Source organism: Neophocaena asiaeorientalis, unplaced genomic scaffold (assembly GCF_003031525.2).
Source record: "Neophocaena asiaeorientalis asiaeorientalis breed wild unplaced genomic scaffold, Neophocaena_asiaeorientalis_V1.1 scaffold49, whole genome shotgun sequence".
In the NCBI taxonomy this organism is placed as follows: Eukaryota; Metazoa; Chordata; class Mammalia; order Artiodactyla; family Phocoenidae; genus Neophocaena; species Neophocaena asiaeorientalis.
The window spans coordinates 6,923,943-6,939,487 of NW_020172456.1; the positions used below are offsets into that span (position 1 = coordinate 6,923,943).

Below are 15,545 nucleotides of genomic sequence, written 5' to 3' on the forward strand. Positions count from 1 at the left end.
ATTCAGGCGAGAGAGCCCTGTTGCCCAGGGCTCAGCTGCCGCAGCAGCAGCGACTGGCTTAAAAAACCAAAAACAAAAGGCCAGGATGACGAGCGAAGGGCAGCAATTCCAGTTCTTGACAGTGGCCTTGCCTTCATCGTCGTCATCTGGCTTTTCTCCCTCAAGGTAAAATCTAATCTTCTCCGGATCCCTCTCCTCCAGTCTCAGCAAACTCCCTCCATGTGATCTGTCCTCCTTTTCCGTAGCTTATTTATAAACCATATGATAAAATGCAGTAGTTTCACAAATATTTAATGCATCCGAGGATTCCAGAGGTGATGGAATTCAGAGCAGAAACCTGCTCTACCATATCCTTGGCCACTCAGCTTCTGAACGTTTCCAGGGAGCTCCTTTTTTCCTTGGGGTGACATATTCCATCGTTGGGAAGCTGCTACTGTTAGAATATTCTTAGAATGAGTGACCGTCCCCATGTCTTCTATGCATATGTTCTAGCTTTGTCTGGAACAATCCAGAAATGTCCACTCACTCTGGGAGACGAACACACATATAGCTCTAGATGGTTACTGAATCTCTTTAGGGGCAGGACGCCTTTATCTCCTTCAGTCTCATCTGACATGGCTTCCAGAGTCCCCAGCTATTCTCTTCTGAATTTTCTCTAGTTTGTTGAAGTTCCCGATAAAGTGCAGGGGGCTTAGAACCAAGATTCAACACAGTCTAGAGCAACACAGAGAGCAGTGGAGCACTTCTTTTCTGACTGTTCCACTTCTGTTATTACAACCTAAAGTTGCTTAAAAAAAAAAAGCGATCGCATCCTGCTTTTGCTTCTATCAGCCTTGTAATCAATTGCAACCCCAGAATTTTTTAAACTTGAATTACAGTGAAGGCTAGGAATGCCACCCTGTAGTTGTGAGACTGAATTTTTTTTTAACATAAATTCTATCTGGTTAAATTATACCTGGTTGTTTGGACCCATCATTCTACCTGAAGGAGATGGTTTTATGGTAATTCCATTACCTATCCTATGAGCAGTACCTTCCAGGTTTGCAACTTTGAGTGTGACTGACATGTTTGTCTCTCCATCTGAGTCATCAAAAAGGATGTGGATAGGACAGGGCTATGGCTGGACCCTTGTGGCCACAACTAGAAACTGCATTTCCCATGGACATAGATCTGTTAATTCACCATCTTATCAGCCATTAAGATGCGATGAATATACTTGCTTTCCCTAATTATGGGCAAACATAGAGGCAGCGGAGGTGGAGGGGGTACAGGGGACAGGAACTGATAGTATTTTCAACCTTATTGCACTGGTATCTGGTCACAAATAAATATTTTCTGGAGCAAGGGATGTAGTTACGATGGTCATCCATCTACAGTAAGCCAGGCTTGCAAGGAGGGTGTGGAAAGTTCCTGCACATATCACACCAGTGAGGCCCATTCTTGTCTGGGGCTGTGGTGCCATCGCTCAGGCCAAAATGAATTGACCGTGACCAGCGGGTGTGGCAGAACTCTTGCCATTTGGACGCTGCCACTGCCCGGGTAGCTATACACTCCCAACCCCATCCCACCTTCCCATCTGTCAGGGAGCCAGCAAACAAACACTCAAGGGTCTTTCTCTCATTGGCCTTCAGGTAACATCACTAAACTGAAGATCCCACTGCTCCAAGCTCTTTTCAGCTCCCCTGCAGTGTCTCAGTTAGCATTCTGATTCATAGCAACATTTTAGAGATTGTTCCTTCCTATGGATTTGTATCCTGCCCTCCTTCCAGAATACCATGGTTCCCAAACTCGATTTGAACCAAAGATACTCATTTGCTGCTGAGAAACAGGGGAGACTCCCGCGTCGCTTTCACCAGGAGCGCATTCTGGGGAAATGCCGCGGCCGGCTTACTTCTCAACCTTTGAAGTCCTTTGACCTTGAGCTCTCTGACTTCTAACCGTCCAGTCTGGACACAGGCAGAGTTGGGTCTCTTCTCCCTGACCTTGACATTGGCAGCTTTGTCTCCTTCCTAGGTTCCTGCTATTCCAAAGCCTGCCTAATGCCTGGAGGTTTGTCTCCTGCCCCCTGCATGGTACTGCTGCTCCCCTGGCAGGTCCGAGGCGGATTCTGTCCTCTGGAGAAGCGGGCGTCCTGTCCCCTGCGTGGCCTGCACTCCCCGCCGTTCATCCCACTGAGGGCCCTGTGGTCGGTCACCTTCACCCTCTGCCTTCTCCCTGGACAGATGGGAGCCCATGGCCGTTCTCACGTGGCTGCCTGGGGACATGAGCCAGAAATCTGACGGTACAAGCAACAGGGAACGGGCTGAAATCCCACAGCCCCATCAGCCACTTCTAAAGAGAGAGATCCTTCTAGAAGGACGTCTTTCCTGAGTGGGGGGTAGGAGGAAGGCTCTGTTATGGCAAAGGGCTGCAGGTCAGCTCCCGAAATAGCTTCCCACCTGGCACATCCATCCACAGTGTGCCCCCAGCCTGCCTCGCGGGAGACTGGCAGGGATGCGATTTGGATCGGAATCACTGGCTGTAAACACACAGCTGTGCCTTTCTGCCTCATGGGAGTTTTTCACTTGACTGCTCGGCACACTGGGGTCTGGGGAAGGCAGGAGAAGCCCGGGGTGGGGGAGAGGGAGGGCCGGCCAGAGGAGGAGGGAGTAGTTTTGCAGAGCCTAGCTGTCCCCTGGGTCAGGAGGCTGAGTCACTGCCGCATTTCTTCTCGAGTGGGCACTCCGCGGGGAGGGTGTTTTTGGCTGCTTTTGGTTGACAGGTTGAACCATCAGCTGGGGGTTCCTCCTTCCAAGAGGAGTGGCAGTGTCAAAAATGACAACCTCTGACCCTTTTTGATAAATAAAAATCTCACCCTTCCCCAGAGTTTCAGAAAGAACCCCTCCCAACACCCCCATGGAGAGCCGCTTTATCTCTTTGTCTTCTCTGTATCCTGCCAGCTAAGCTGATTCAGCTGTCTTACATTTGATAGTTGGTTTATAAAAAAATAAACTTTTACATTTTCATTTTCCAGCTACAAAGCTATAATATTAAACGTGCTTTTTCAAACTTCACTTGGACCCTAGATGGAGAGAGAGAAGGATCGAGACCAGAGGAGGCTTAACCTACCACTGACTATAACCAGGTTAACACGCCCTCTGTGCCCTCTTTTTGGGCATTAAGAGAGGACAGTGGAAAGCCGGCCCGGAGTTCTCCAGGGAACTAGAAAGTGTGGTAGTAGGAGAACAGCAGAGTGATGCTGAGGTCACCAGATACTCAGAGTCTATTTTTCCCACCCTCCCACAATGCACGGGGTGATGTGGCAGCAGCCACGCAGAGCCCATCCCTCTGCCCGACTGACCTCACCCCCACCTCCCGACACACACCCAGCTGGGCATCCATCCCAGAATGGCGGGGACTGCGGCACCGGCAAGACTGACAGGGTGCGTGGTGCCTACCCTGCTCTTTGTGATCTCTCCCTCCCTGCCCTTTGTGACCTCTCCCTCCCTGCCCTCCAGGGGTCACAGTGTACAGTGAGCCCTGAGCGATGGAGGGATGGGGCCTGTGCGTCAGGTGCCAGTCGCACCCAGTTCTGACGGTGCTTTATTGTCAAATCCCCGTCAAAGGATTTTAAATACACACCCAACTCAATTCCAAATATGGTCAAGGGTGGGCAGCCACTTCCCAGGCAGGAAGGCAGCTCCTCTCTCACTCTGAGGGATGATTAGCACAACTCGCAAGTCTCAGGAGAAGCACAGACCTATAGAACATTCCAGCTGAAAAGGTCCACAGAGATGATCTAGTCCACACCATTGTTCACAGGAGAAAACCAGGGCTCAGAGAGGGCTAGTGATGGGCCTGAGGCCACACTGTCAGCAAGCTGAGCCTGGAAGCAGGAGCCACCCTGCATGGAGGCTGCTGAGGAGTTTCCCAGAGTCCCGGGGGAAGTCCTTGCTGCTCAAGACAGGCAGGTCTTCATGTTTTCCCTCCCAAGCACTGCTATGGAATCCGTCCCCATCTCTAGGCAGGCCCGGGTCTCACTGCTGCTGGATCTCAGGGCTCTGAGATGGGAGAGGCTGGCACTACAGTCTGCGACCCAGACGTCCTCATGGGGCCCAAGGACTGTTTGCAATCAGAATCAACTCTAAAGAATTTTTAGCCAATCGTTCCTTGCTGGAGGCCCGAAAGGATTTTTTCAACTGAGGTCAAAGCCCTCTGGGGGCTCTGCTGAGTCTAGGTGTTTGAGAACTCATCGCAGCCAAGCGCACGGCTCTGCCCCTGACATGCTGAGGGGGTGGGGGAGAGCCTCCCCGGGGAAGGAGCTGCTGGGGGGGGAGGGAGGGCAGAGCACCCTGGCTGCCGGCCCTCTGCCTCGCCTGCCAAGGGTCTCAGCCTTCCACTTCTGGTTCAGCACCTGGGCCTGGGGCCGGAGCTGCCTGGAAGGTGGTGGGAGGTGAGCTGCAGACTTTTTAGCCCTCATTAGCTTTTCCTTGGCTTTTGGTTGGGGCGGGAGGAAAGGGAGAGGGAGGGAGGGTGACAGCTGGCTCCCAGAACTTCCTGGTCTCCATCTGACTTTCCCGCTGCATTCCTTGGCAGGCAGGACAGAAACGCTTGGAGATGCTGCTTGGCGCGTGCCAAGGCTCCCTCAGCTCCCGGTCCTTGCTGTTTCAATTCCAAGGAGCACCTCGACAAAGCCCAACTGTGATGCTCTCTTAGGAGGGGGATGAACACCTGGCTCTCATCTCTGCTCTCCTCTGAGGCCTCCAGCGTAGCTCAGGCACCAGCAACCCCATTGCCCATCTCGGGAGCCCGAGGCTACAGTTGATGAGGCTCTCAAGAGGACACCTGGGGCTTTGGCTGAGCGCCCAGGCAAAGGCGTCCAGGGAGGCTGATGCCACCGTCACCCAGGGCTGCCACTTCTTCTAACTTAAGTGCTATCCCTTGCAAATACCATGCAGAGGACTTTTTCTAGCTTTTCCTCCCAGAGTTCCTCCTGTGGAGTTCTCACCAGATGGCTTTGGCCACCATGTGAAAAGGGCAATCAAATTGCTGCTGTTGAGCCTTGGCTAACGGCCCTCCTCCCATGCATCCTTGCTGTCCTCTATGTCAGAGTCGCCCCTTGTGGGGCCCTCCCTGCTTTGCGGTAGACCCTGAAGGAATGAGCACACCTGAGAGAGAGCAGGGGGATGGACAGCCTTTCCGCTCTGGCCACCCTCATACCCTCACTGTCATCTGTCAGCTGCAAAACCAGGAAGATGGTGGAGAATGGCAGACTGGTGGCCACTGAGCCGTAGCAAGTGGTCTCTAGTTAGAGAAGACCCTCCTCCCCCCGTCAGCAGAGCCTGGGACCTCCCACCAGAGAGTCTGCAGAGGAGATGGAGGGTGATGCAAAGGCAATCCACAGAAGTTTCCTACTGTGGCTTTCATGTTCTACAGCCACTGTGAAAGGAAGCTTCCCAGTGGACAGGACTAGGGAGAGAGAGGCTCCATTCATTTGACCTGAGGCCATGTCTTAGGCCCCCTTTGAGAAGCTGCTATGGGTTACGGCTCTTCCTGGGCCTGGAGCTCTTGGGACCGGGGCCACCATGTTCAGTGATGTGAGTCATCCACCGCACAAGGGCAGCTGAGGGTCAAGGAGGGGCTGAAATCCAGCTGCGCGTCGCTTGGCCAGCTGGGCATCCGTGGGGCCGGGCTCGTCAGAGGGAGTCCTGTTTTCTGCTCTGAATAAAAATGCAATGTGGGCTGGCTGTGCCACGCCATGGACTTTGAGTGACGTTTGCTTCTGAACCTGGGCCTGCCCTGTCAAAAAGCAGGCCCTTATGCAAGCTCCGTGGCTCTAGGTGGCCCAGCTACACAATGCCTTGGCACAGCGTGCCCCCCATTGGCTCTGATGTTCAAGCTCTACGTGACTCAGAATGACACTTCCATTGGAAGGAGCAGCTCACCCAGCAATGCCTCTGATGGAGATCGCAAGGCTCCTTCTGCACCCAAACCAGGGTGGCCCCAGCAGCTTCCGTGAACCACAATGCACGACTCCCTAGGATCTCACGTCAAAGGGGGCATCTGGGGCCTTCAACAGATAATCCCTTCATATCATGATACACCTGAGTCTTGGAAAGAACGACCTGCTTTCTCCACACGTTCTTCCTTTACCAAGAAAAGAAAGGACACTGGCGTGGGAGAAATTCTGGACCCAGATTCAGTTTTGATAAGAAGTGAGCTGACTGAGATAACTAACCATGTGGGTCAACATTTCTTGCCACTAGTTAGTCCTAAATGGCAGCTGGCCTCACATCCTTGGTGCATGGACTGCCCAGCTTCACCCCCTCATTTCCCCATTATTGGTTCCACGACATGGATGGTCTTTTTATACATATTTCCCAGCACCATGAGAATGCTACCGAACAGGTCTTTCATTGAGTTTTATAGTTTGCAATATGTAGCAGATGAAATATTCACATAGAGCTTCTTTTAAAGAAATCAAGCACTTTATGTATATTATATCCAGAAAATGGCCATCAAAGTGCAAGGCATTTTCGTTGGCTGGTTAATTCCGTTTGATTAGAACACTGGGCTGTGGAGACCACGTTCTTGGGTTCCAGCCTCAAGTACTCTGAGAGTTGCTACTATTCTACGGCCACGGGCAGCTTCCTCAAACTCTGCCTCATCTTGTTACCCTAAGTGGTGTTACCCCAAGAGCACAAGGAATAAGGATGGATCGATACAAATCCATCTCCACCTCCACCACTGGAAACAAAAACTCAGAACGCCCCACCCCTTAGAGTCTTCACAGAAAAAATAGCATGGGATTTAGGAATTTTTTGGTTTTGAAGTTTGGGCCTTCTCTCATATAGATTCTAAAAATCTCAGGAACTTGGCAGATTTTTCTCTTTCAGCCGGCCCTGAAACATCTCTGTAAGTTCTCCCATGTGCACACTTCAGATGCTTGGAAGGTGGTGTCTGATGCTTTCTCGTTCCAAACGCTTTGTTAACAGACCTTGGAGAACCACTGAACCAACACCACTTCTGGGATGAAGGAACATCAATAAATGCTCTTCACAGAGCTTCACTGAGATCACGCTTGCTTTCCCAATACCCACTTCTCATGAAAAGCAGCCTGGAGATGTTTGGATGCCTCATCCAAGTACCAGGCTTCCTCTCACCCTCAGCCCACGCAGTCAACCTGAAGGGCCTCCATGGGGCTGCAGGAGTTCTGCTTTCTCCACAGTATACTCTGAGCTTGTCAACAAAACCCCTAAACATCTTCCACCTACAGCCTCCAGGCCTCAAAAGAGAGGGAGGGGTGGGTTCCCACCACTCTCTATCAGCCATCGGGGGTGAAGGAATTCCTGTTGGCCTTGCCTCTAACAGCCCGTGGCAGCTTCTTGGTGTATGAAGTTACGTGTCCGTGGCAAACCAGCCATGAAGACAGACAGGGGAACCACAGGTCTTACACTGTGCAAGTTCTGATTTCTCATGAGGAAAGGCCACGGGGAGAAAAGACCAAAGAAGAGATGGGATGAGCACCCATATTTTAACTGCCACCTCCTAGAGTTCCTGTGATGTTTGCATCTAGCAAATTCAAAATGATGTTTAAATTCAGTTAAGATGCATCTAGCTATGACAGGGAAATGACCAGGTTGTTTTCAACCCAGAATTCTTAGACTTTTCATTAAAGGGATAAAATAACGATACCAACCACACAGTAGTCAGGTTTACAAGGACTCTCCTCTTCAAGAGAGGGAGGAAAAAGGCAAGCTAGCATCAGTGGGTTTCCACCCTTTGGGAAGGGAAATTTGGCCAGTTCCACGCGTGGGATCCCTGCTCCCTGGCTGCCATGTTGGTTCTCTCTGGTTTGACGTGAAGAGTGCAGGCTGGGCCCCACGAACTCAGCAGCTTGTTTTTGACGAGTGAGTGAATGAGCGGGACTGAGTGCTTCCTGTGCATCAAGCCCTATGCCCCTGCCTTACAGAGAACATCATGGAAAGGGGAGATGGGTCTGTGCTGTTCTACAGATCATAGCCCAGAATCTCCACCAGGCACCATGGGGAAGACCCTCCCACGGCCGCTCCACCCCATGGCCACTGCCCTCCTCTCCCTGTCACGCTGTGCAAAGAAGGCTGACAAGGGGCTGTCAGGGATGTGGGAACTCATGCAGAGGCCACTAACACACACACACACGCCAGCTGTAGGCCGCATCGCCACAACCCATGCAGCACGGCCGCCTTAGGCACACGCAAAAGCCGCCGACACAGCAGCAGCGGCAGCTGGCCTCTGGCACCCGCGTGGTTGTGAGTCCACAGAGGGAAATTTGGATGTTTTTTTAGATGAGCTATGGTTCTGAGCCAATTTATTTTATGGTCCGGTTGGACGGCCTTCTCCCTGGGCTGCTGCAGAGGCCAACCGAGCAGCCCCGAGGGCAGGGGGGAGCTCCTTCCTCCTCAAGGCCACAGACAGAAGATCAAATGCCAGGCCCGAGGCTGGGCGGTTGCCCCGTGCACCGTCTGCAGAGGGAGCCGCCGGGCCTTTTGCCTTTTGCAGATCCATCCCTAGGAGAGAAGCCGCCGACCCTCGACCCTTGCAAAAGAAAACGGGTGGGTGTGTTGAGGGGAAAGCACTGGGCTCCCTCCCATCCCAAAGGAAACGACAATGATCACCACCGTACACACAGAAAACAAAACAGAGAAAAACAACAACCAAAGAAAACCAGCTGAACTTACCACACTGCGAGTGAACTTTTCTAAGGAAGTTCTACGACCTTGCTCACTTTCTGGCTTTAGGGGGAAAAAAAAAAAAAAAAAAAAAGATAGGGGGAAAAACAGAAAAAAAAAAAATCTTCAGCTTACACATCGTTCCCCAAGAGCAGCAGCGGCAGCTAATGAACCAAAACAAAAGCAAGACAGGGCGGGGGGGAAAAAAAAAACGGGACAAGAGAAGCAGCCAGAGCTGTGTGCAACAGTCAGTGGGAGAGACGGAAAACAGAGCCTCCCTGGAGCTGTGAGGAGAGAGGGGTGTTTGCTTCTAGAAGAGCCATTAATCGTGCTTCGGGGCTGAAGTAGGAGCCACCGGGCTGGGAGCCGGGCTCTCGGTCTGCAGTTTGGGACTGCCTGCTCACTGCTTTTGAGTGGCCGAGCCCATGCGCGGCAGCCAACTGGGGGCCCCGACGGGGGACACAAACCAGACGAGCTTCCAGGGCCAGCGGGGCCTGTGGGGAAATCCTGCTGAGACAGCCGAAGTGGCCGTGGGCGAGGTGAAGTCATCGAGTCCTCCAGGAGTCTGGGTTAGGACTTTCTCTGAGATTTTTCTGCTCAGATGCAGCCAGGAAGTTTGTTAACTTCCTCAACATCCTCGTGGCCCCTAGTGACTCTCGTTCTGTGTCCTTAGACCAAGGAGGCTCTACCCAGGTCTTCTGCAACCACAAAGATCCTGGGTCTCAGAAGGAGCATTCTGGACAGAAAATGCTCTCTTGGTACTCGGGCAGGTGACCCCTTCCAAGGTTTACTCACGGCAGGTGACAGCAGGCTGAGGAACCTCCCAGGGACTCCGGGCTGAGGGTCTCCCCACACAGGGGGAAGAGGAGGCAAAGCCCCTGGACGCTCCCCCCAGGCCTGGCCGTTCTCCTCTAGTGGAGGAGGAGGGGGTGTGGTGTGGACCTGACCCTCTCCTCAACTTTCCTGCTTTTCCAAGGGGGGAGAATTACATCCCGAATACCTGCTAGTTTATCCCAGAGCCCAGTTCCAAGGTCCTGAATCCATGCCTGGGAAATCTGGAGAGCACACACACTCACGTGGACACACACACAGCAAATAATGGAAATTAGAGAGCTGAAGAAGCAGCCAGGTGTCTGTGGGTCTGCAGGATGTGCTGGAAGCAGAGGGGGCCAAAGGTAGCACTGTGGGTGTGGACAAGGTCAGAGGGCTTCCTCGGCTGTCATGCCCCATCCCCTCAGCTGGCTGCCGGGAGACAGAGAGGACGCTGCAGAAGGAAGACACAGCACAAAGGACACACCGCCGCAGAGCCAGGCTGGTCTTTCTCCTTCAGGCACAGGGAACTGAAGGATCCGTGCTTGGCCTGGCACCATACTGAGTCTCCCCACTGGGGACGGCAGGACTCAGCTTCAACCCAGTGGGCAGCCCGGGGGCTGTCTGTGCAGCTCAAGTCAGCCCAGTCTTAGGCCCCGCAGCTGGCATTCTGCGCCTGGCATTCTTGTCCCTTGGCTCCTGGGCTGCTGCTCACAGAGAGTGGCCACTGGCCTGACTTATTCAGGTTCGTCTGCCTTGCACAGGTCCTCCGAGCTGCCCTGGAAAACTGTACTTAAGTACTGGTACTTAAGCATTCTGGAGGGGCCCCTCAAAACCCAGCGCACCTGTCCTTGAGACCTGGCTCATCAGAGCGACTAACCTGATCTCTGAAAATACTAGGATAGACGAGGAATTAGGGAGGAAGGACTGGAAGGCTATGCCTCCAGACTCCATCAGGAGCCTTCCTGAGCAGAAAAGTGAGGCCGATTGACATCCCGCCTCTTAGCTGGACCTTGTGGCTCACCTCCCTTCATGACCTGGACATGTAGATCGCATGGTAAGCCCATCCCTGACATCAGAAGACACTCTAGGCCTACCTGGAAGTGCCGAGTTACAAATCCAGTCCATGCCTGGAGACTCGGGGAGAAATGGAAGAAGAGGTAGGCTTGTCGTTGACTTTGGAAACAATTAACCCCTGGATATTGAAAGGGCTTTGGCATCTGCAAGAGCTTTCTGCCCCAAGGACACTCCTTGGTGTAGGGGCTGGAAGGATAATTCTAATGAACTTCATCTGTGACATTTTACGGGCAGGCCGTCCGTTCCTTCCTCATTCAAGTGACCTCCTCCGAGAAGCTTTCCTCGTACGGGAGGATCTGTGGAATCTCAGCCCCACTCCCTGTGCTGGGGTGTGTTTTCCCTTTGTGCTCAGACCCACAGGGAGACTGAATGGCCTCTGGCTTCTTCTGGGTGTGTGGACAGGCCCAGATGGGTCAGACTGCTAGAGGCTCACAATTTCCCCACACCGGGATCAGTTCAGGGTCTTGAGCCGCAAGAAATAAGGAACAATTACTTTGCCTTCTCCCCTGAGATCTGGGCTGGAGGCAACAAAGGTCTCCACAACTTTTCCTGAAAAACTGGGTATCAGAGCCATTACTGGTGGGGATGTCAGCCAGCTGCATCAGGGCCTCTCCACTTCCACCCTCTGGCAAGGGAGCGGGCTGGAGGTCAGGCTTCACATTTTCCATCGTAGTAGTGACACCTGATGGAAGGGATGCAGGCCAACAAGAAAGCTGGGTTCCTCACACTCTGGGAGTCCCCAAAGTCTACTTCTCTTTCTCAGGCTCTTGGGGATGTCCTCAGGGCTATCTAAGGGCAGGCAAGCAGGATATAAATGCTCTTCTAGACTCAGGAGTGCCGTGGGACCAGCCAGATATGCAGACAAGATGCTTGCACGTGAGGTCACAGTACACAGAAAGAGGGGCTGTGTGGCTGAGAGAGGAAGCCCGACAGACAGCGTGTTGCTGGACAACCACAGGCTCAGGGACTGCTGCCGGGAGGCTGAGAGGGAGAAGAAAGGGATGCGCATGGTCCTAAGCGGCACAGCACGGGAGTCCCGGGACTTGGTGCAAGGAGAGCCCCATTAACCACACGTGCGCCTCAGATGAGAACCTAGACGTGCAGAGCGTTTGCAGGCATACTGGAACCTTGAGCCGTCCCTCCTGCCTCCCCTTTTCCAGACCCCATGTCCCTTCTGGCTCTTCCTTCCCTCCTCCCATAAATCCAGCTGAGTTCATCCCTGCCTCAGTCACTCCCCACCACCCTGCATGCTGAGGGTCCCTGCACCCCCAAGTCCAGACACTGAGGGCCACAGGGAACGAGGACTTCATTCAGAGTGGAGGAGGAGGAAGGAGCTAGGATGCCGTTACTTCTTGGTTAAAAGAAAAAGCAAGTGCTGTGGGGCAGGTGAGGGAGAGGGAGGGGCAACCACCCCAGGAAGGACTTCAGGTGCCAGAGCGCCCCCTGGAAACCCATAAGCGTTTCTATCCAGAGCGGGGCGCCCCAATCCTTGCCTCATACTCATGTCTGAGCCGGTCGGGGACAGAAAATCTGTGGGGAGGGGGCTGGACTCTTCAGTGGTTTCCTAAGGGATTGGCTGATGTCACTGCCAGCCCTGTACTCCTGGGCTGAGCCACTGCAGCCTCAGAATTTGGTCACACTCTCCGCTGTGGGCAGGACACGCAGATGGAGATGATGGGTCCAGGGAGACAGGATGCCACACCCTGGACCTTGTGGGGGGGCTGATGTGGTGACAATCCTAATTATATTCTATTGGAGTGGGACCAGGTACAGAAGGGAAAGAAGAAAAGAGAAAAGAAGTAAAACCCAAGGGATGACATTCTCATTTCACACCAGCAGCAAGCAGCAGGCAAAGGTCAACAGTGCTAAGAAAGGCAAGGCTGCCCTTCGCAGATACCTTCTTCCTGGCGAGCAGCAAGTCCTGGTAAGCATTTGACCGGAGGAAGCGGGCATAGCTGTCGCTCTTCATCAGCTTGTAGATGTGCTCCTGGAAAGGCGGGAGGTGGGAAGACACAAGAAAGAACTGTCAACCAGTGCTAAAGGGAACTGCGACGCAACTGGCCACTGTGTTAGGAAAGAAACAAACAAACCGAAATATGCTTGTCTGTACCTGGAAAAACATGTAACATGTTGGCTTTGTTTCATTTTTCTCCCACTCAGAAAACACCAACCAAAACCTATTTTCTCTCACAGAGTAAAAGATCCTTGAGGATCATGTCGCAGAGGCTATGTAATTGGGCCTTGATGCCATGTTGGGATGCAGTACTGCTGAATGATTAAAACCACAGGCACAGCAATAAGAAGGAAGAAATTACTGATGCACCCAACCACTTGGATGAATCTCAAAGGAATTATGATGAATGAAAAAAAGCCCCAGAAGGTTACATACTGTATGATTCCACTGGTATGACATTCTTGAAATGACAAATTACAGGAACAGACAACAGATTAGTGGTTGCCAGAGGTTAGGGACAGGAGAGGGGCAGGGAGGGGAGGGAGGTGTGGTTATAAAAGACAATAGGAAGGGTTCTTGTGGGGGTGGACTAGCTCTGTATCTTGACACATCTTACACACGTGATAGAGTTGTATAGAACTAAACACATACACACACATACAAGTAAAATTGGGAAATCTGATAAACTTGGGGGATGTAGCAATGTCAACGTCATGGCCGTGATATTGTAGTATAGCTTTTGCAGATGTTACTGTTAGGAGAAACTGGGTACATGGGATGTCTCTATATTATTTCTTATAACTGCTTGTGAAGCTAAAAGTATCTCAAAATAAAAAGTTTAATTAAAAAAAAAGTCCACAGGCAACGATGCAATTTGGGTCAGTTTGTGCATGTCAGGGCCACCATCCCATCCTGGAAGGGGACCCTTAGAACCAGATCGTGGGGACATCTGGGCAAATATGCCAGGCCTGAGTATTCCATCCAGGAGGGGCAGATGCTGGGGCATAGTGCCTTCCTGGGCTCCTAGAGGCATTACATTCTGGCCATGGCAACGGATTTTGCCCTTCACTTCCTGCTAATTCCTATTGCCTTGTGATCCCTTCCTGATAGATCTGTCCTCATTAAGGGCAGGGAAAGCCTGTTTCATTAAAAGATGGAGCTTGTCCATTGAAAAAGGGTTATTTATTAGTTGAAATGGATGGTAGCTCAGCTGCATAGGAAAGCCTGGCTGTCCCAAGAGAGGACCTGTTAGGAGGAGGGTGGGCTTTCCCTAGGGAGGTGCATCTTGCCTGATGTACACTCATTGTTCATCCCACGACGCTGGACAAGGGCCCCAGTGCTCAGGGGAATGGAGAGCTGGTCAGTGAAGAGAATGCTCAGCAAATAGGCTGGACTGGTCATTAAGGACCTCTTCCTCGGGTACTCTTCCCAGGGGAGGAGGAAGGAGAGGTAGAGACTTCTCCTCAGCTGGGGGCACGTTTAAGAAGTACCTGGCCAGACTGCTGGTGCATCCCAGAGGAAGCTGGGTGATGACGATGGCTTGCCAAGACCCTCTTCCTACCCACCTCAAAAGAAAGTGAAGACAGAAAGCAAGAATCACCTTGGTGACATGTGGATCCCTCTCAGGCCATCTTCAGATGGACCATATGCAGACCTATTTGGGCACCAGCTTCATTCTTGCCCAGATGCCCCCATATTTATAAAAGCGGGTGCAGCCCTACTCGTGGGAATGGGGCCACTGAAAGGAGCCCAGTGAAATGAAACACTGGCTTCAATCTGAATCTACTTTGATGATCCAGATGTGTTCTGAGTTAATAAACAGTGGGAACACATGTCGCTGAGTGTTTTTCTGCAAATTTCAGACAAAAACCCAGCCCGCTCTAGTTTAAGCTCCTTGAGGGAACAAGGTGTTTTTAATCTCTTATATGTGCATAGCGTCCAGCACAGGGTTAAATGTTAGCGGAATTTATGTTGCGTTTTGGTTCACTGAAATGCTGGTCTGAGTTTGCAAGTACTGAGCAAGTTTGCAGGCTCCATACTTGTTTTAGTTTATGATCAGATCCTGCTCTCTGTATGGAAGGAGAGTGGGGATCACACTCAACTCAAAGGAAGTCCCGATGTGGGCCTCGTGGCTCAGCCCTAATGGCCTCAGGGCCTAGACCGAGGGACATCATGGTCTTTGCATTTGCTGTCCCTTTAAAGTGGTCTAACATTTACATCTTAGGTACAAATGTTAACCCAGAGAGACACTATCTCGCTGTCTCCTTCTTCTTGTCTCAGGCATGGCTTCTGTCTGGCCCACAGAGCCAGGTTGCTCCTGAGTGATCTGGAAAGGCCTGGCCCTCAGGCCTGGCCCCTCTCCAAACCCCTCTCCAAGGCAACAGGCCCATGCTTCTTGTTCTGACTTCTCAGAGGAATCTAAATCCCCAAGTATATCTCACAAAATACCCCCTGCTCTCCCAAGAAGAGGAAGGAAACCTTTCCCAGCCCAGCCCTTCTGGCCTTGGCAACAAATTTCACCCCTGATCTAGCTAATTCCTCCAGCTCATCGTGGGCAGGAAAAGCCACTGAAAGAAAGAACTTGTCAATTGAGAAAGAATATAGGATAAAGCAGATGCCTCAACATTTGATCCCCAGAATATTTGTTGAGCATCTCCTAGGTGCCAGGCACTGTGTCAGCCACTGAGATTCCAGCATCGCCAAGACAGAAGAGGTCCCCGCTGTCATAAAGCTTAGAGTTCACTGCATAAGGGCGTGCGTGACCAGCTGAGCTGAGGGATACAAGGAAGAAGAGCAGGTTCAGGGTGCTGTGAACGGGTATAACTGAGGATGACCTACCCTGTCCGAGGTGGGGAATGGCTGTCCCTCAACCAGAAAGAGCCTCATCAAGGTAGGAAGAGCTGAGTAGACAGGAATGTGTCTCCCAGTTCCTAGTCTGGTCAAACAGAGAAAGAAGGACAACCAGGGCCGAGGAGTAGCAGGCAGTGGTGGTCCCCTCTCGGGGGGGGGGGGGC

At 52.1% G+C, this 15,545-nt stretch overlaps 1 protein-coding gene across 1 annotated transcript in view; it reads right to left on the reverse strand.

Moving 5' to 3' along the window:
- Positions 1 to 1,887: 1,887 nt before the first annotated feature.
- Positions 1,888 to 15,545, reverse strand: part of RGS6 (regulator of G protein signaling 6) — a 161,120-nt gene continuing 147,462 nt past the window's right edge. The window contains 6 exon segments of the mRNA XM_024737801.1: positions 1,888 to 2,034; positions 2,036 to 2,114; positions 7,298 to 7,379; positions 7,382 to 7,445; positions 8,700 to 8,753; positions 12,475 to 12,564. Coding sequence (XP_024593569.1) covers positions 1,888 to 2,034; positions 2,036 to 2,114; positions 7,298 to 7,379; positions 7,382 to 7,445; positions 8,700 to 8,753; positions 12,475 to 12,564 — 516 coding nt within the window.